At 40.5% G+C, this 20,769-nt stretch overlaps 1 protein-coding gene across 4 annotated transcripts in view; it reads left to right on the top strand.

Moving 5' to 3' along the window:
• Positions 1-455: 455 nt before the first annotated feature.
• The window catches only part of OS9 (OS9 endoplasmic reticulum lectin), a 30,277-nt gene continuing 9,963 nt past the window's right edge, over positions 456-20,769 (top strand). For 2 of the 4 annotated variants that reach the window (XM_082741982.1, XM_082741984.1), the window contains exons 1-5: positions 859-1,063; positions 1,480-1,656; positions 2,484-2,547; positions 2,677-2,753; positions 2,938-3,036. In XM_082741982.1, coding sequence (XP_082598108.1) covers positions 902-1,063; positions 1,480-1,656; positions 2,484-2,547; positions 2,677-2,753; positions 2,938-3,036 — 579 coding nt within the window. In that variant the 5' untranslated portion in view covers positions 859-901. Of the gene's footprint in view, positions 1,064-1,479; positions 1,657-2,483; positions 2,548-2,676; positions 2,754-2,937; positions 3,037-20,769 lie in introns of all 4 variants that reach the window. The other 2 variants (XM_082741985.1, XM_082741983.1) reach the window with 2 other exon arrangements.

The following is a 20,769-nucleotide window of genomic DNA, read 5'->3' on the forward strand; positions in this document are numbered from 1 at the left end:
TGTCTTTTGGACTGGTCACATTCCCCAGAGGAGTTTTTCCAAAAGTATATTCATGCTCTTTGTTTAGGAATAAATTTCTCGGGTTTGCTAAGCCTGTTACCATTCCTCCATTTGTTTTCTAGCTTCTAAAATATTGCTGCTGTGGTCTCCTTTCCCTTTCTGGGCCTGGAGGATAACACGGGAATTTCCCCCCCACCCCAACCCCAGTCTTTAACTGGATGCCACTCTCATTTCTTTAGGGTAATTTTTTTTTGGAAGACAAGTATAGGATCGCGTAGAAAGGTTTTGACACTGATTACCAGACTGCCCTAAAGCCGTATGCATATGTGAAAAGAGGAATGTTTTTACATAATTATTTTGCAACAAGTATTAAGTAACTTTCATGGGTTTTGCGTGCACTCACCCATTGGCTTCTCACCCATTGGCTTCAATCCTCCACCTGGCGGAAGCAGTCTACAATGCAAGAAACGTCTAAAAAGAGAGAGAGGGAGAGAGAGAGGGAGGGAGGGAGGGAGGGAGGGAGGGAGAGAGAGAGAGAGAGAGAGAGAGAGAGAGAGAGAGAGAGAGACGCGCATGACAGTAGGGCGAAGAGAGAAAAATTACTTCGAAGAGCCAGCGCATTAGCCCGCGCCTCTCTTGGCTACGGGAGAGGCCGGGAGGGGGTCTGAGCTCGTCGATAATTGGTTGGCCTCTCTGACCAATCAGGAGCAGTAAGCGGTTTTGCTTGCCATCGTGGTCCGCCTCCCCCTGGGCTTCGTGACCATGTTTACAAATAGGAACAGAGTAGGTGAGAGGGATAGGCTGTCCAGCCAATGAGACCTTGCGGCGTTCATGGGCGGGGTGAGGCCGCTGCCAGGTTTAGGGCGGAAGGAGCTGCTCTGGGTAAGAAGGTGAACGAAAGATGGCGGCGGAAACGCTGCTGTCCAGTCTGTTGTGGCTGCTGCTTCTGGGGATCCTATTACCCGCAAGTCTGACTGGCGGTGTCGGCAGCCTGAATCTAGAGGAGCTGAGTGAGATGCGTTATGGGATCGAGATCCTGCCATTGCCTGTCATGGGAGGGCAGGTGAGGAGGCGTGGAGTGGCCAGGGTCTGGAGTAAGGGAAAGAGGGAAAAGGTGGAGGAAGAAGGGCAGCTGTGGAGTCTGCAGCGGTAGCCTAAGAAGAATTGGGAAGAGTAGGTAGGAGTTTTACGATGACTCTTAAGGCTCATTGATTGAGACCCATTCCCCTGGGGCTAGGGACTGGGAGGGGTGGGGCTTCCCGCTGTCAGCTTCAGTTCCTGATCAGAGCACCCAGACTCCGCCCCGCAAGAAGTGGGAGGGCTCTCTCCCCTCACCCGCCAAACACAGCTGGAGGACTGGTGGCTCATTCTGACTTGACTGGGCTCTTCCCCAGGATCCGAAGAGGGGTCTCGTTGTTCTCTCTAATCCCAGCCTCTGTTTGCCTTCCTGCCCACCCCCCATCCTCCCTTCTTTCCCAGAGCCAAGCTTCCGACGTGGTGATTGTCTCCTCTAAGTACAAACAGCGCTATGAATGTCGCCTGCCAGCTGGAGCTATTCACTTCCAGCGTGAAAGGGAGGAGGAGGCACCTGCTTACCGAGGGCCTGGGATCCCTGAGTTGTTGAGCCCAATGAAAGATGCTCCTTGCCTGCTGAAGGTGAAAGGGGTTGGGGGCGGGGGTGGAATGAGGGCTTGGGAGCTGGCTATCTATCTGGGAGCCAGAGTGCCCATGAATGAAGAGGGATTGAGAGGACCTCGGGAGAGTTAAGAAGGCCATTAGGGGAGCAGACATATTGTACAGACAGGAAAGAAGCAAAGAATCTTGCAACTACTGATGACACTTTGCTGAATGTAGAGGAGGGTTAGGATAGAAGATTGTAGAGTAATACTTAGCCAAGACTGAGGTGCCTGAGGAGAGTCAGTGTGGGTAGTAAGGACACTGTCTTAGAGATGCCTTTCTGGTAAAGTCACTCTCTGCCCAGTATCCTATTTTATTTTCATCATAGCATTTTTCATGATCTGAAATCATCTTACCAACTGAATCATCAGTTCATTTAATTTTGCTCTGTAATGTGAGTCCATGAGGTCAGAGAATTTATCTTGTTCATGGCTGTATCCCCAGTGGCTAGAACAGCACAAGGAATGTTGTAGAAGTTCAATTAGTATTTGAATATTCTTTATTTTCCTGGTCTGAGTGCTTCAAGGATATCACGATTTCTTATCTTGATAAGAAAGAGGATTTAAAAAAATTTTTTAGAAAGGGAGTGGAAAGACTACAGGTATAAAACATACCCTAGAGGTATTTCTCCAGTCACAGAAGGAAAGCAGCCCTTGCTCCTCTCTGAGAATCTGGAGAATGGAGTGCAGAAGTAGGTGGGAGGAGAAGTAGTTGAAAGGTTATGTGTCTTGGAGCCAGGAGAGATTCAGGTTCCAAGCAGAGACATCTGCACTCTATCCCCTTGATTGTTCATTTTTTATTGTCAGACCAAGGACTGGTGGACGTATGAATTCTGTTATGGACGCCACATCCAGCAGTACCACATGGAAGGTGACTCACGCTACATTTTCTCTAAGCCCTCAGCACCACGTCATGGAAGGTGACCTGCCCTCCCAGTCCCCTTCCCTCTTGGTCCTCTTAGAAGGGAGTAATGGTGCTCTACTGTGATTTCTCTTGTAGATTCAGAGATCAAAGGTGAAGTCCTCTATCTCGGCTATTACCAATCGGCCTTCGACTGGGATGATGAGACAGCCAAGGTGGCAGGGGTCTGGGATTGGGAGAGAATGGGGTCCTGGCTGTAGACTAAGCCCTGATCAGAAGAGGAGGGGCGGAATTAGCTGACATATTGCTTGGGGCTTGGTGGCCATTAGGACAAAGTGCCATTCTTCCTCTTTGCGGTCTTTCTTCTGCCCCCACCCTCCTTCTTAATGTCCTCCCCAGGCCTCCAAGCAGCATCGCCTGAAACGCTACCACAGCCAGACCTATGGCAATGGGTCCAAGTGCGACCTCAACGGGAGGCCACGGGAGGCGGAGGTTCGGGTGAGTCTCAGGAGGGAAGTTGACAATTTAGATTTTAAGGGAGGAGGGCAGGGTTGCATGTTAGACTCCAGAAGGTCTCCTCCAGACCCAAAACTCTTAAGTTTAAGACTCCTTTTCCAGCTGGTAGCTGGATAGTCTGAGGCACTTAAAGTCAACACTTCCCAAATCCTTCCCTCGGATCCCCTAGCCACGCCTGTTTGTTTTTTTCCATGTTTCTTCTCTTATCACCTAAGCGTCATTTCTGACTCTTCCTTTCTTTATGGAGGGACTTGTCAGTGAGGTGGTACTGGTATAGGCACCGGGCTCTGCTCTGGGCACACAGTGGTCAGCAAACATGCAGCCTCTGCCCTCAGTCTAGACAGGAAGACATGTTAAGACATGTAGTTACAGAAATGTCTGTAACTACAAACTGAGGAGCAGTGTGAAGGAAAGGAATCTAGTTTTCTCAGAATAAATGACAAAGCCTGTTCATTCTCTGTTTAGATTTCTCTGACCACTTTCTTCTTTCCTGTGCTTGGCACCTTCATCTCTCACCTGCATCACTGCCAGCAGCCTCTTAACAGGTGTTCCTGATCTAATGGTCCTGAATTGAATTCAGGCAAGCAGGTGGATGTATGGTGGGAAAGGTTCTTCAGGTGCTTCTAATGTGTATTCACAAACATAACCACCTACAGAGAACAGAATTACACACCTGACCACACACGAATTATCTTTCTGTAATACAGATTTTCACATGCAGTTGTGTTCTGGTAGTTGTTGAAGACTCTGGTCACCAGGATAGAGTTGGGGGTGGGGAGGGGGGAGCCTTGATTTGTCAGGTTTGCCAATGTCTGTGGTATAAATATTCCTACCATGGCCAAATTCATGCTGTCACTCTGATGTCAACCATCTTGCAACATATCCTGAACATTTACCAGTTGGCTGTTGTGAACTGGTGTGAGTTGACTCCCATAACACCTCTATGGCAAGTGTCACTTCTCTGTCCAGTCTTGGGAAACCTTCAGTGATTCCGCCTTGCACAAAGGCTAACATCCAAATACTTCAACAAGACTGGGGTGGCCGTGGAGGTGGTGGGAAGACCTCAGATTCTGGATATATTTTGAAGGTGGAGCCAATAAGATTTGCTGATGGATTAGATATGGGGTGGAGTCAAGTATGACTCCAGGATTTTTAGTTTGAGCAGCTGGAACAATGCAACTGTCATTTACTAAAATGGGAAGGAATGGGTTTGGAGAGGAAAGCAGGTAGGTGTTAGACATATAAAAGTCAAAATGATATAAACCTTCAGTGGTGATGTCCAGTTGGTAGTTGGCTCTGTGATTCTGGAGTTCAGGGATGAGGTCTGGGCTGGAGCTATAAATACTCATTGTGCTTCTGCCCCGCTGGCCTACTTTCTGTTCTGTGAATCAATGGGTCTTGTTGTTTCCTCTGCCTAAAGCTTCCTCCAGATCTGCAGGTGCTTGGTTCCATCCCCTCATTAAGGTTATATATCTCTGTGACACCTGCACAGGGACCCCTAAAGTAGGCACACAGAACACACCCATCCTTCTGTCCCCTTACTGGTAAACACCTACAGGGTTTTATATTCTTTTTAAAAATTGTTTTAAAGATTTTATTTATTTATTTGACAGATAGAGGTCATAAGTAGGCAGAGAGGCAGGCAGAGAGAGAAGGGGAAGCAGGCTCCCTGCTGAGCAGAGAGCCCGACTCGGGGCTCGATCCCAGGGTCCTGGGATCATGACCTGAGCCGAAGGCAGAGGCTTTAACCCACTGAGCCACCCAGGCGCCCCAGTGTTTTATATTCTTGAAAGCATGTATCATTTCCTGAAGTTATCTTATTTGTTTAAGTTTAATATCTCTCTCAGTCTTCCCAACTGGAATAAGTTCCAGGAAGGCAGGGACTTTACTTTTTTAGATTTTTTTGTCTGTCTTATTTTCTGCTATATCCTTGGTGCCTGGAACGGTGCCTGGCACCAAGAAGGTGCCCAGAAATTATTTGTTGAACAAGTGATAAGGCAGTTCAAATGTCATTTATCTCATGTGAACTTTTTTGGCTAATCCAGACGGTTTCTTCAGCATTTTTAAAAAAGATTTTATTTATTTAATAGAGAGAGTGACAGCTAGAGAGGGAACACAAGCAGGGGGATTGGGAGAGGGAGAAGCAGGCCTCCCACTGAGCTGGGAGCCTGATGCGGGGCTCGATCCCAGGACTCTGGGATTATGACCTGAGCCTGAGGCAGACGTTTAACTGACTGAGCCACCCAGGCGCCTCTAGTTAGCATTCATATACATATATCTACGTCCACATATATTCATGGCTTAATCTATTCGGGCTGCTAAAAGAAAATACTGCAGACTGAGTAACTTATCTGCAGAAATTTTTTTCTTATAGTTCTGGAACCTGGAAGTCAGAGATCAGTGTGCCACTGTGGTGTGGTGAGGGCCCTCTTTCAGGTTGTAGACTTGTTTATTCTCACAGGTGAAAGGGGCTAGGGAACTCTTTGATAAGAGCATTAATCCCATTCGTGAAGGTTCCACCCTTATAACCCAAGCACTTCCCAAAGGTTCTACTTTCTAATACCATTTCATTGGGCATAGATGTTTAGGGGGACATAAACATTCAGACCATACAACCCACAAGCATTTACACACGTATATAACCTATTATAGCACTTACTTTATATTATTGTTTTTAAGTAGGCTCCATTCCCAGCATGGAGCCCAGTGTGGGGCTTGAACTCACAACCCTGAGATCAGGGCTTGAGTTGAGATCAAGAGTGAGATGCTTAAATGAGCCACCCACGCTCCCCTCTTTCTTTATTATTATTTGTAGCTTCAGTAGGCTAAGAACCAAGGGCAAAGACTGCATTTTCCTCTCATTTATTGAAGAGATGTCTTGTGCCAAGCACTGTAATAGAAACTGGGGATAAAATGGTGACTGAGAGACCGAGTCCTGCTCTCAGGAGACAGACATTAAATAAACAGCCACAACAAGCAGGATAAAGACTGACTGGTGAAGTAAATATTGTAGGAGGCCGCACAGTAAAAGATATGGCCAAGTCTAGGTAAAGGGGAAGCTTTCTGGAGAATGTAACCTTTGAACTGAGAGTTGAAGGCTGAGGAGTTAGTCTAGCAGTGGTAGAGGAGTGGGAGAGGGAAGAGGGCATTGAAGGTGGCAGGTATGGTAGGTGCCAAAGGCCTGGAGGCAAGGGGCAATTGATTCCTATTCACGGTGACTGGAGAGAATTGCAGGCAGGGAGTGTGGGAGGTGAGGCTAAGCAAATGTTAGGGGACAGTTTATATGTCAGAAAGCTCTGACTTTCTGTAGCTATGTTGAGGAGTTTGGACAATCTGAGAACCAAGGGGTAAGCCAGGGAAATATTTGAAGCAGAATGATGACATATCCAATTTTGGTTTGGAAAGCTCACTCTGGCTGGAGTGTAGCAAATGGTTGGAGGCCAGTTAGGAGGTGGTTGCAGCAATCCAGGTGAGAAAAGAAGGTGGCCCAGGAATGAAGAAATGAGAACTCCAGAGGAGATTTAGAGGACAGAGTCACTAGAGTAGGATTCTTGGGTTTCTGGCTTGAGCAACTGGATGGTGGCTCCTGTTACTGAGTTAGGTATAGTAGAAAGAGGATAGGTCTGGTGAAGGAAAAGGATGGTTCTAGTGTTGAGTATGATGATTTTGGTGGCTGAAGACTCAAGAGATTTCTGAGGAGGCTGTTGTATCTGTGGGTCTAGATCACAGGAGACAGATCCAAATTGAACCCAGGGGGCTGGGAGTCATTAACATATTGGCTATAATTGGAGTCAGGGTCTGGGTAAAATCCTCCCAAAGAAACAGTAAATAGTGAGAAAAGTGGAACAGGATGTTAAGAAAGCCATTGTTGAAAGCATGGGCCGAAGGGGGGCTCTGCCGAGAAGAAGGGGTCACAAAGGAGATACAGCGATGCAACCCAAGGAGGGACTGGTCCATGGCAACAGTTGCATCTGAACCTTCAGGGAAGAGAATTAAAAACTGCTTGTAGGTGATCATGGGAATTTTAATAAAAGCAAAGTATGCATGCACAAGGAAATGAAAATTCAGACCATTGGCATGGGAACCAGATGAAAAGTTTAAGTCCTCTACTCCCAGAGTCATTGGTGATCTTTGCTACAGAGCAGAGGTCATTGGTGATCTTTGCTACAGCAGTTTCAGGTGAATATGTGGAAGAAGTCTGAGTGTGAGGGGGAAGTGAAAGGCGAGCCCTAGTTAGAGGGATTATGAGGTTGGGGAGAGTGGTACTTTGTTTTAAGTACCACTTAAAGATGGGAGCATATGTAAATGCTGTTGGGTGGACCTGGCAGAAAGGAGAGACTGAGTCACAGGAGAATGATGGGGAAGAGAATGTGGGCAGGGCCGGGATAGGGAACACAGGAGCAGTTACTCTGAGCGTATGTAGGGTCGTCACAGAAATGACTTGTTGGGGAATCTGGAGGTTTTAGTGGCAGACAGTTGAGGGCATTCCTGTTTGGCTGTTTCTCATTTTTTAGTTCTTATATCCTGATAGACCACCCAAGTTCATTGCCTTCATGATTGAGTAAACCTCCCCGCTCCAGGCCAACCACTGTGAAGTTCAGTCTTCCCAATGTCTCCTGGGTAGGAGTAGTGTGCATGGTGTTTGGTAAAAGTGCTGTCCCGGTGGAGTTTGGGAATGACTAGCCACCTTGAATTAAACAAATTTGAATCCCCATCTCAATTCTTATGTTAAGATTTCACAAACTTACAGAAAATAATGTCCTAGAGACCCATATATCCACTGCCAAGGGAAACAGATGTTAACATTTTGCCATCAGAAAGGAACAAAATGCTAATGATACAGTTAAAGCCCTCCCTTTCATTTCTTTCCTCTCCCTCCTTGCCAGAAACAACCACAACCATCCCCATGCATGCTTTGTACTTTTGTTAGTTGTACACATATCATAGACAATACATATTGTTTTATATTTTAAAATTAAACGTTAGTGGTATAAACTTGCTTTTTCACTAATCAATGTTTGCTGTTCTGTGACATGACATGGAGATCTAGTTCAATGATTTTGATGGCTGTGTTGTGTTTCATTGTTTACTTACTATCCCTCTACTAAGGAATGGTTGGGTTTCAACTCAAATGCTCTTACACACAGTGCTGCAATGTAGGTCATTGTGAGTGTGCAAGAGTTTGAGGTAAAAACCTAGAAGTAGAATAACGGAGTAATCAGGAATGCATATTTTATTGGTGAGTTTGGTGCATTGCCCATTTTTTCAATGTCTTTTTAATGTGTAGGTATTCATTTATTTTTATTATTTTTTTAGGTTATGGCAAAATGGATATGGAAGTTACCATTTTAACAATTTTTAGGTGTACAATTCAGTGGCATTAACTGCATTAACAATGTTGTACACCTATTACCACTATTTACGTAACTTTTTCATCATCCCAAACTCTATACCCATTAAGAAATAATTCTGCATTTCTCCCCCTTCCCCACTCTCTGTTCTGCTTTCTGTCTCTATGAATTTGCTTGTTCTGGGTACCTCATATAAGTAGAATCACACAATATTAGCCCTTTTGTGTGTGTCTGGCTTATTTCACTGAGCATAATGTTTTCAAAGTTCATCCATGTTGTGGTATGTATCAGAATCTTATTTCTTTTTATAGCATATTCCTTTTGTGGAACATTTGGTAATATTCCATTGTATGTGTATATGGTATTTAGCCTATCTGTTCATCTATCGGTGGGTGGATATTTTGGTGCTTCCACCTTTTGGCTATTGTGAATGATGTTGCAATGAACATTGGTGTATAAGCATGTGTTTTGAGTCCCTGCTTGAAATTATTTTTGGGTATATACCTAGGACAGAAATATACCTCATGGTAATTCTTTGTGTAGCTTTTTAAGGAATTGCCAAATTGTTTTCCACAGCAGCTGCACTATACATTCCCATTAACAACGCACAAAAACTCCCAGTTTTTCAACACTCTCTCTGATACTTATTATTACTCTGTTTTGTAATAACCATCCTAATGGGTATGAAGTGGTATCTCATTGTGGTTTTGATTCTCATTTTCTTAATGACAAATGATGTTAAGCATCTTCCCATGTACTTATTGGCCATTTGTTTATCTTCTTTGGAGAAATGTCCATTTAAATCCTTTCCCATTTTTTAATTGGGCTATTTTTAAAAAATTGTTGTGGGGAGTTCTTTATATAGTCTGGATAGTAATCATTTGTCAGATACATGATTTGCAAGTATTTTTTTCCCATTCTGTAGGTTTCTTTTTTACTCTCTCTCTTTTTTAATAGGCTCCATGCCTAATGTGGGGCTTGAGCTCATGACCCTGAGATCAAGAGTCACATGCTCTACCAACTGAGCCAACCAAGCACCCCCTGCTTTTTCACTCTGTTAATAGTATTTTTTCATGCATAACAATTTTCTGTTCTGATGAGGTCTAATTTGCCTATTTTTTTCTTTTATTGCCTGTACTTTTGGCCTCATATTTAAGAAATCATTACCTATTTCAAGGTCATGGTTGAGTTGATTAAAAAAAATTTTTTTTAACTTTTTTTGAGAGAGAGAGAATGCACAAGTAGGGGGCAGGGGCAGAGGGAGATGGAGAAGCAGGCTGCTCCCTGAGCAAGGACCCGCATGCAGGGCTCAATTGCAAGACCCCAAGATCATGAGCTGAGCCAAAGGCAGGTGCTTAACCAACTGAGCCAGGAAGGCATCCCTTGAGTTGATTTTTGTATACAAAATAAGATAAGGATCCAACTTCATTCACTTGCATGTAAATATCCAGTTTTTCTGGCACCATTTGTTAAATCTATCCTTGTCCTTTTGAATGATCTTAGTACCCTTGTTGAAAATCAAATGAGCAAGTATGTTAGGGTTTATTTCTGAGCTCTGTTCTACTCCATTGGTCTGTTTGTCTATGCCAATGACAATAACAGACTGTTTTGATTGCTGTGGCTTTGCAGTAAGTTTTGAATTTAGGAAGTGTTGAGTCTTCCAACTTTGTTCTTTTTTTGAGATTGTTCTGTGTATGAGATCCCTTGAGATTCTATATGAATTTAAAATGGGTTTTTCTCTATAAAAAAGGCCATTGGGATTTGGATAGAGATTATATTGAATATGTAGATCACTTTGTATAGTACTGCCATCTTAAGTTTTCTAATCCATGAACATAAGATGTCTTTCCATTTATTTGTATCTTCTATAATTTCTTTCTGTAATATTTTGTAATTTTCCATATGCAAGTCTTTCACCTCCTTGGATAAATTTATCCTAAGTAGTTTGTTTTTTGATGCTATTGTAAGTGAAAATTTTTTTTAAATTTCACTTTTAGCTTGTTTATTACAAATATACAGAAATACAACTAATATTTGCAGGTTGATTTTATTTTATTTTTTTTAAGATTTTATTTATTTATTTGACAGAGAGAGATCACAAGTAGGCAGAGAGGCAGGCAGAGAGAGAGAGAGGAGGAAGCAGGCTCCCTGCTGAGCAGAGAGCCCGATGCGGGACTCGATCTCAGGACGCTGAGATCATGACCTGAGCCGAAGGCAGCGGCTTAACCCACTGAGCCACCCAGGCGCCCTGCAGGTTGATTTTATATCCTGCAACTTTGCTGAATCCATTTATTGGCTGTAACAGTTTTTTTGTGTGTGAATGTTCTTTTGGATTTTCTATGTGTAATATCATATCGCTATGAATAGGGACGATTTTATTTTACTTCATTCTTTCCAATTTGAATGCCCTTTATTTCTTTTTCTTGCCTAATTGCTCTGCTTAGAACTTCCAGTACCGTGTAAAATAGAAGTGGCATAAAGTGGGGGCGCCTGGGTGGCTCAGTGGGTTAAGCCACTGCCTTCAGCTCAGGTCATGATCTCAGGGTCCTGGGATTGAGTCCCGCATCGGGCTCTCTGCTCAGCAGGGAGCCTGCTTCCCTCTCTCTCTCTCTCTCTGCCTGCCTCTCCGTCTACTTGTGATTTCTCTCTATCAAATAAATAAAATCTTAAAAAAAAAAAAAAAAGAAGTGGCATAAAGTGAGCATCCTTATCTTGTTCCTGTTATTAGTGGAACAGCTTTTGGTCTTTCACCATTGATTATGATGTTAGCTATGGGTTTTCTTTCGTGGCCTTTATTGTGTTGATATCATCTTCTATTCCTAGTTTATGAAGTGATTTTTATCAGGAAAGTGTGTTGGCTTTTGTCAAATGCTTTGTTCACATCAATTGAGATGATCATAATGCTTTTTTCTTCATTCTCTTGATGTGATGTATTGCGGCATGCAGATTGATTTTTGTATATTGGGCCATCTTTGCATTCCTGGAATAAAACCCACATAAATCATGATGCATGTTGCTTTCAATATGGTACTTAATTTGGTTTGCTAGTATTTTGTTGAGAAATTTTGCATTTGTATTTACAAGGGATCTTGGTCTATAGTTTTCTTGTAATATCTTTGTCTGGGTTTGGAATCAGGGTAGTGTTAGCCTTACAGAATGAGTTAGGAAGGCATTCTTTATATATTCCAGATTTATTTCCTTGGTCATCTAAATTCTCTCTATCTTAGCTGTCTTTTTCTTTTGTTCATAGTATTGCCAATGTACTTTTAACTTAAAATTTTAAAAATTCCAATATGATTAAAAATATCAATCTTTTTCTTTAAAGTTTGTATATTTTATGTCTTTTGTTAATGGGAAAGGTCCTGTTTATATTTTTCAAATTATAGAAGTTTTCTTCTCATATGTTGGACTTTAATTCAATAAATTAATTTAATTTATCATGTCAGCTTGGAACCTAAATATACCTATTTTTCATCTGGATAACTGACTGTCGCAGCTTCATTTATTGAGCAGCCCATACTTTGTAGTGCCACATCAGGCATTTATCATGTTGCCATATATGTGTATATGCATTTCCTTGGCTTCTCCTTTGTTTCATTAGTCTGTCTATTCTTATACCAATACCACATTGTTTTAAGGACTATAGCTTTTTAGTAAGTCTTGATATCTGATAATGGGCATTTTTTCCCTTCAGATTTCAAAACTGAGATTGTTGGACAAGTTCTGTGAAAAAACTCTTGGGGATTTTAATTGGAATTACCCTGAATTTTATATTAATTTGGAGAGAATTGGTATTTTATGATATTGACTGTTCATTCACCATGAACGTAATGTATACTTCTATTTACTTATTGCCTTGTCCTTTAGTAAGACTTTAATTTTCTCTATGATAGCTTTTGTATATCTCATGTGAGGTTAGTTCTAGATATCTTTTAGCTTTTATTTGTGTCTTTGTGTAGGCAAATGTTTCAAGCATACAGGTACCTTATAGTTTTTGATGCTATTATAAATGGCATCTTTTATTTTTTATTTTTATTTATTTTTTATTTATTAAATGGATAAGATTTATCCATTTGGGGGGGGCAGTGAGAGAGAGAGAGAGAGAGAGAGAGAGAATCTCTAGCAGACCTCTCATTGAGCATTGAACCCGATGTAGGCCTGAATCCCAGGACCCTGAGATCATGACCTGAGCTGAAATTAAGAGTCAGATGCTCAACTGACTGGGTCACCCAGGTGTCCTGTAAATGGCATCTTTTGAAAATTACATTTTCTGATTGAGTATTGCTGGGGTATGGTCACATTATTAATTTTATATATTGAGCTTATGTTCACAGCTTTACTGGACTCTCATTCCTAATAGTTTGCAGGTTCTCATGGATTTTCTCTGTGAATAATTATGTCATCTGCAAATAGCAAGACTTTGGTTTCTTCCTTTCTAATCCTTATATATTTTATTTTTCTTATACCTGCAGTACAATAGAAGTGGCTATGGTGGGCATCCTTGGCTTGTTCTGACTTTAAAGGGAGTAGTCCTGAAGTTACACTATTAAAATGATGTTTTCCTGTAGGCTTTTTGTAGACACCCTTTATCAGGTGAATAAAGATCCATTTTATTCCTAGTTTGGGAAATATTTTCATCAGGGGTAGGTGTGGAATTTTAATACGTTTTTTTCTGTATCAAGATGGTTAAATGGTTTTTCATCTTTATTTTTTAATATGGTGAATTCAGCTAATTCATTTTCTTAAAATTTTTTTACCCTTAGATTTATGGAATAATTCATGGTCATAAAGTATTTTTTTAAGATTTTATTTTTAAGTAATCTCTACACCCAACATGGGATTCCAATGACAACCCTGAGATTAAGAATCCCATGTTCTACCAACTGAGCCAGTCAGGTGCCCCTCGAAATATTCTTAATACCTTGATATATTCAGTTTCCTGATATCTTAATTGATTTTTATAGCTGTTTTCATAAGTGAATTGGTCTACAATTTTCTTGTATTGTTTTAGTCTTGTCTTTGTATCAAGTTATATTAGCTTCATAAATGTCTTGAAAAGCTTCTCTCTTTCCTTGTTCTCTGCAACAGTTTGCTGAGATAGGAATTAATCATTCTTTTTTTTTTTTAATTAATCTATTCTTTAAAAGTTTGGGAGAACTCTCTAAAACCACCTTGTCCCAGTATACCACAATACTGTATATTGTGTATTGTGCAGATGGTTTTTATTACTGATTTAATTTATTAAGTGGTAAGAATTTTTCGTATTAATGCATGAAGCATTAACAAGTTACAGTTCCATAGGACATTATTTAATTATCTAAATTTTCAAATATATTAACATAAAATTATAATGTTTTATTTGTAATAATCACTTTTTATAGATCTGTCCCCTTTTTAATTCCTAATATTGACTTTGCCTTTTCTCTTTTTGTTGATCTGTCTTGCTAGAGATTTGTCCAAGAGCTGCGTTTTGACTTTGTTTTTCCACTCTGTTTACTATTTCAATAACATCATTATTTTATCTTTATTATTTCTTTCTTTCTTCCTTATGTTTATTCGTTTCTTTTCCAAGCTTCTTGAATTTTTTTCCACACTTAAAAAATTCTTTTTAATTTGAATTCAGTTAATTAACATATAATGTATTACTAGTTTTAGAGGTAGAGGTCAGTGATTCATCAGTCTTATATAATACCCAGTGCTCATTGCATCATGTGCCTTCCTTAATGTCCACATTAACATAATGTTACCACATCCCCCCATCCTCCTCCCCTCCAGCAACGCTCAGTTTGTTTGCTGTGATCAAGAGTCTCATGGTTTGTCTCCCTCTCTGATTTCATTTTGTTTTGTTTTTCCCTCTCTTCCCCTATGATCCTCTGTTTTATTTATTTATTTATTTATTTATTTGATCCACTATTTAAAATTCTACATATGAGTGAGATCATAATGATGATTGTCTTTTTCTGGATGAGTTAGGGCACTCAACCAACTAAGTCACCCAGGTGCTCCTCAGAGATTTTATTTGTAAGTAAACTACCCCCACGTGGGGCTCAAATTCATGACCCCATGATGGGGAGTCACATGCTCTACTAAGCCAGCCAGGTGCCCTGACTCAGAGATTTTTTTCAATGTTCATACAAACATTTATCTTCGAGCTCTTTCCAAATACATATATAAATAGCTTCCTCTTCTTCCTTTCCTCCCTCCTTCCTCCATCCCTCCCTGTTTCTTTTTTTCTTTTTGTCTTTTTAATGAGGTATAACTGACATATAACATTATATTAGTTTCAAGTATATGATATAATATTTCAGTATTTTATGTATTGCAAAATGATCACCACAATAAGTCTAGTTAACATCTGTCAACCATACAGTTACAATTTTTTTTTCTTGTGATGAGAACTTGTAGGATCTACTCTTTTGGCAACTTCCAAATATGTAATATGGTATCATTAAATATAATCACATGCTGTACATCCCTGTGACTTATTTATTTTATAACTTGTCGTTTGTACCTTTTAGCTCCCTTCACCCATTTTGCCCATCACTCCCTTGTTCTTTTTATTTTTTTTTTAAAGATTTATTTATTTATTTGAGAGAGAGGAAAAAAGTGCAAGAAGGGGGAGGGGCAGAGGAAGAGGGAGAGAGAGAGTCCTCAAGTAGACTCTCTGCAGGGTCTGGAGCTGGATCTGGGGCTCAATCCCAGGACCCTGGGATCATGATCTGAGCTGAAATTAAGAAGAGGACGCTTAACTGACTGAGCCACCCAGGCACCCCACTCTTGTTCTTTTTTATAGTTGCTATTATTCTCTTATACACTGTGCTCTCATTTGACTAAATAGTTCCCTGTTGGTGGACATTTAGGTTGTTTTGAGTCTTACTAACACAAAAGTGCTACAGTGAATAACCTTGTACCTACAGAATAGATGTAGGTTAAATTCCTGGAAGTAGACATGTGTGATTCTGATACATACTGCCAAGTTACCCTGCTTAGGTAAATTACTCTGCCTCCAGCAGTGTATGAGAATGCCAGTTCCCCTACAGCTCTGCCAACCCAGAGTATTTTTAAACTTGTAGATTTTGGCCAGTCATCAAATAGGCATCAGATAAGCAGTGCTTTCTTGGTATCATTTTAACTTACATTTATCTTAGGAAAAGGTAAATAATCTTACTCCTATTTAAGAGTCATTTCTCTTTCAGCCTTTACTCCTTTCAACCACCCAACTTCTTTGCTCATTTTCCTAATGGATTGTTGTTCTCTTTCTTCTAAACTTATAAGAACTCTTTGTATAATAGAAATTGCAGGATGCTTCATTCACTTTCTCCTTTCCTAATCATGCACGGAGAAAGCTGTCCATATCCAGTGTTTCCATTTTCATTGTTACTTGCACTTTGCTTGAGAACTTATTTTAGATTTATGCTTATCTTTTTAATTTATTTTTTATTTATTTTCAGCATAACAGTATTCATTATTTTTGCACCACACCCAGTGCTCCATGCACTCCATGCCCTCTCTAATACCCACCACCTGGTACCCCGACCTCCCACTCCCCGCCCCTTCAAAGCCCTCAGATTGTTTTTCAGAGTCCATAGTCTCTCATGATTCACTTCCCCTTCCAATTTCCCCCAACTCCCTTCTCCTCTCTAACTCCCCATGTCCTCCATGCTATTTGTTATGCTCCACAAATAAGTGAAACCATATGATAATTTACTCTCTCTGCTTGACGTATTTCACTCAGCATAATCTATTCCATGTCCCGTCCATGTTGCTACAAAAGTTGGGTATTCATGCTTTCTGATGGAGGCATAATACTCCATAGTGTATATGGACCACATCTTCCTTATCCATTCATCTGTTGAAGGGCATCTTGGTTCTTTCCACAGTTTGGCAACCATGGCCATTGCTGCTATAAACATTGGGGTACAGATGGCCCTTCTTTTCATGACATCTGTATCTTTGGGGTAAATACCCAGTAGTGCAATGGCAGGGTCATAGGGAAGTTCTATTTTTAATTTCTTGAGGAATCTCCACACTGTTCTCCAAAGAGGCTGCTATTTCTAAACAGCTGTGTTTTATTTTTGTTGTTTTATATAATTGCTATTGATTTCTCATTTTATGCTGTTGTGTCAGTGATTTGTTGGGGATTATTGACTTTCTCTGGTGAACTTTAAAAAATTGTCCTGGTGTACTTGAAACCATGTGTTTTCTCTATTCAGTTCAAGACTAATTGTTTTGGTCAAGTTTTCTACTAGTTTTGTTTTGTTCTGGTGGCCAGTTATTGAAAGAGGTATATTAAAATTTTCACCGTGATGGTGGATTTGGCGATTTTGTTAAATTTTCCTTCCCCATTTTGAGGCTGTGGTAGATGCATATAAATTCAGAATTGTGATATCTTCATGGTAAATTATTCCTCTTCTATTCTTCTTGTCCTTAATGTTGTGGTCATTTTTTTCCATATCACATTAAAAAAACCTGAAATATACCACAATACATAAAATGGTATAAAACATGCATCTGTCGTGTCTGGATGAATAAAGGAAATACCCATCCAATCGCCTTAGATTATGAAAGAATGCTGAGAGCACCTTAAAAGTTCACCTGTGCCCCCACACAACACATCCCTCTCTCTCCCTTTACCACAGAGCTAACAGCTCTCCTAATTTTGTGAGGAGAAATCCTTTGCTTTTCTCTAGAGTTTTGCCATCTGTGTATGCATCTCATTTAATTTAGCCTCCTTCTTCTGAACTTTATATAAATGGTATCATATTGTATGAAAACATGCAGAGTGCACACAAGGAAATCTGGGGTTTGAGATCCAGCCCCGTCAAGGGTGGGAGCTGCGGTGCCCACGCTCACAGGCCTGTAGCATATTCCTTTGTGTAGTTCGTTATCTTTTCATCCGGATTACCTTTCACAGACATTTGGGTTTTTCCCAGTTTTCTGCTATCCAAAACCTGCTGCTATGTACAACATTCTTTTAAGTGTCTCCTAGTATGAAGTGCAAGGATCTCTTGAATGAGAATTTTGTCTGGGTGAACCATTGCCGGGTCACAGGATATGAAGGTGAGCCCCTATTCTACTTTATTTGGCATTGCAGGATATTTTCCCGAGTTTTGGTTCCCATTCATATTCTTTTTTTTTTTTTAAGATTTTATTTATTTATTTGATAGAGAGAAAGATCACAGGTAGGCAGAGACGCAGGCAGAGAGAAGGGGAAGCAGGCTCCCTGCTGAGCAGAGAGCTTGATGCAGGGCTAGATCCCAGAACCCTGAGATCATGACCTGAGCCGAAGGCAGAGGCTTAACCCACTGGGCCACCCAGGCACCCCATCCCATTCATATTCTTACTGCAGTATGACTTCCCAGCATTCCACGTCCTGGCCAATCTTTATTACTGGACTTTCAAATTTTTACTGATTTATTGGCTGTGTCATGGTACCTCATGATGAATTTAATTCGCCTTTCACTGGTTCCTAAGAACTGATCATTCTTTCAAGAATGTATTAATACGGAACTGATTTAAACTAGTGTACTTAATTGATATCCTAATATTAAGCCAAAGCTTCATTTGAAATTAAATGCTCCGTTGATTTGCTAATGTTAAACCAACTTTGCATTGCTGAGATAAACCCAGTTTGGTCATATATATTATTCTTGACTATTCTTTTTAGAACTTGCTGGATTCAGGGGCGCCTGGGTGGCTCAGTGGTTTAAGCCGCTGCCTTCAGCTCAGGTCATGATCTCAGGGTCCTGGGATCGGGTCCCGCGTCGGGCTCTCTGCTCAGCAAGGAGCCTGCTTCCCTCTCTCTCTTTCTGCCTGCCTCTCCATCTACTTGTGATTTCTCTCTGTGAAATAAATAAATAAAATATTAAAAAAAAGTTTGCTGGATTCAGTTTGCTGCTTTTTAAAGGACTCTGTATATATATCTCTTGAGGGAGACTGACTTGTAGTTTTTCCTTCTAGTTCCATCCTTATCAAGTTTTGGTAACAAGGTTATGCTCACCTCAAAAGAGATGAGTTAAAAAATGTTCTACTTTTTCTATACTCCAAAGAATGTATAAGATTGCAGTTTTTTTTAAAGTAGGCCCACACCAGCATGGGGCTTGAGCTCATGACCCTGAAATCAAGACCTGGGCTGAGATCAAGAGTCAGTCTTTTTTTTTTTTTTTTAAGATTTTATTTATTTATTTGAGAGAGAGAGACAGTGAGAGAGAGCATGAGCGCAGAGAAGGTCAGAGGGAGAAGCAGACTCCCCATGGAGCTGGGAGCCCGACGTGGGATTCGATCCTGGGACTCCGGGATCATGACCTGAGCCGAAGGCAGTCGTCCAACCAACTGAGCCACCCAGGCATCCCAAGAGTCAGACTCTTAACTGGCTAAGCCATACAGGTGGCTCAAGATTGCAGTCTTTTAGTCCTTGAGCATTTGCTAGAATATACCTGGAAAATCGTGTTGGTCTACATTCTCATTGTGCGAAGACTTTCAACTCGTTTTTCTTTAGTAATTTTAGGAATATTCAAAGTTTTCTATTTCTTTGTGTCAGTTATAGTAATGTGCATTTTTTAGGAATTTATCCATTTCATCTGATTTTTCAGATTTATTGTCATAAAGTTGTTCATGATACCCTTCCATTATCTTTTTAATCCCTGTGGCATCTATGATTAGGTTCCACTTTCCATTCCTCAGCGGTTTTGTTTTGTTTTGTTTTGTTTTGTTTGCCTGTTTTGCTACTGGTCAGTTTCACCAGAGGTTGGTCAGTTGTATTACTCTTTTTAGAGAACCAACTATTTTGGCTCTGTTGAGTTTCTGTATTGCGTTTGCTTCCTATTTTATTAATGTCCAGTCTTTATTTTCCTTCCTTCTGCTTTCTTGAGTTTATTTTACTATTCCATTTTTAACTTCTTGAAATGAATGCTTAACTCCTTCATTTTCAGATTTTCCTTTTTTTTTTTTAAATTTTAATTATTTATTTTACAGAGAGAGATCACAAATAGACAGAGAGGCAGGCAGAGAGAGAGAGGGAAGCAGGCTCCCTGCTGAGCAGAGAGCCCGATGTGGGACTTGATCCCAGGACCCCGAGATCATGACCTGAGCCGAAGGCAGCGGCCCAACCCACTGAGCTACCCAGGCACCCTCAGCTTTTCCTTTTTATTAAACATTTCTTATAAGTTTCTCTCCAAGCACTACTTTAGTTATTATAAATTTTTATGGCTATTTTAAATTTCTTTACCTAAATTTCTTTTTTTTCAACCTCCCTCCGCTCCAGCAATACTCAATTTGTTTCCTATGATCAAGAGTCTCTCATGGTTTGTCTCCCTCTCTGATTTCATCTTGGTTTATTTTTCCCTCTCTTCTATGATCCTCTGTTTCATTTCTTAAATTCCACATAAGAGTGAGATCATATGATAATTGTCTTTTTCTGTTTGACTTATTTTGCTTAGTGCAATACCTTCTAGTGCCATCCACGTTGTTGCAAATGGCAAGATTTCGTTTTTTGATGGCTGAGTAGTAGTCCATACTATGTCTATACCTCATCTTCTTCATCTATTCTTCTGTTGATAGACATCTGGGCTCTTTCCATAGTTTGGCTATTGTGGACATTGCTATTATAAACATTGGGGTGCACGTGCCCCTTCGAATCACTTCATTGTATCTTTGGGGTAAATACCCAGTAGTGCAATTGCTGGGTCATAGGATAGCTATATTTTCAACTTTTTGAGGAGCCTCCATACTGTTTTCCGGAGTGGCTGCACCAGCTTGCATTTCATTCCCACCAACAGTGTAGGAGGGTTCCCCTTTCTCCACAGCCTCGCCAACATCTGTCGTTTCCTGACTTGTTAATTTTAGCCATTCTGACTGGTGTGAGGTGGTATCTCATTGGTTTTGATTTGTATCTTTATCTAAATTTTAAACGGATAATACTTTCCCATGATTCAAAACTTAGAAAATATAGAAATTTTTATACTAGAAAAACTCCCCCTCCCAAACTTAACCTCCCACCTGCTCAGTTCCCCTAGTGCCCACCCACTCCCCATAGGTCACCTTGCTCTTAGTGTTTTATGCACACTTCCAGCCTTTCTTTGTGGTTCACAAGCAGTTATGACTAGAGAATCTTATTTCTTTTTCTCTCTTTTTTTATACACAACATACAGTATATTAAACATATATTCTGCACCTTGTTTTTACATATCTTGACAATAATTCTTAGAGATCTTTCAATGGCCTCATATCTAGAGCTTTTTAAAAATTTTTACATATGCATATTATATGGCTGGATGAATGTTCCATTATTTTGTCATCATCGCTGTACTGAGTAAATAGTTTTCCATCCACTTTTTGTTGTTATTAACAGATTATTACATTATAC

The sequence above is a fragment of the Mustela nivalis genome, assembly GCF_964662115.1.
Source record: "Mustela nivalis genome assembly, chromosome: 7".
In the NCBI taxonomy this organism is placed as follows: domain Eukaryota; kingdom Metazoa; phylum Chordata; class Mammalia; order Carnivora; family Mustelidae; genus Mustela; species Mustela nivalis.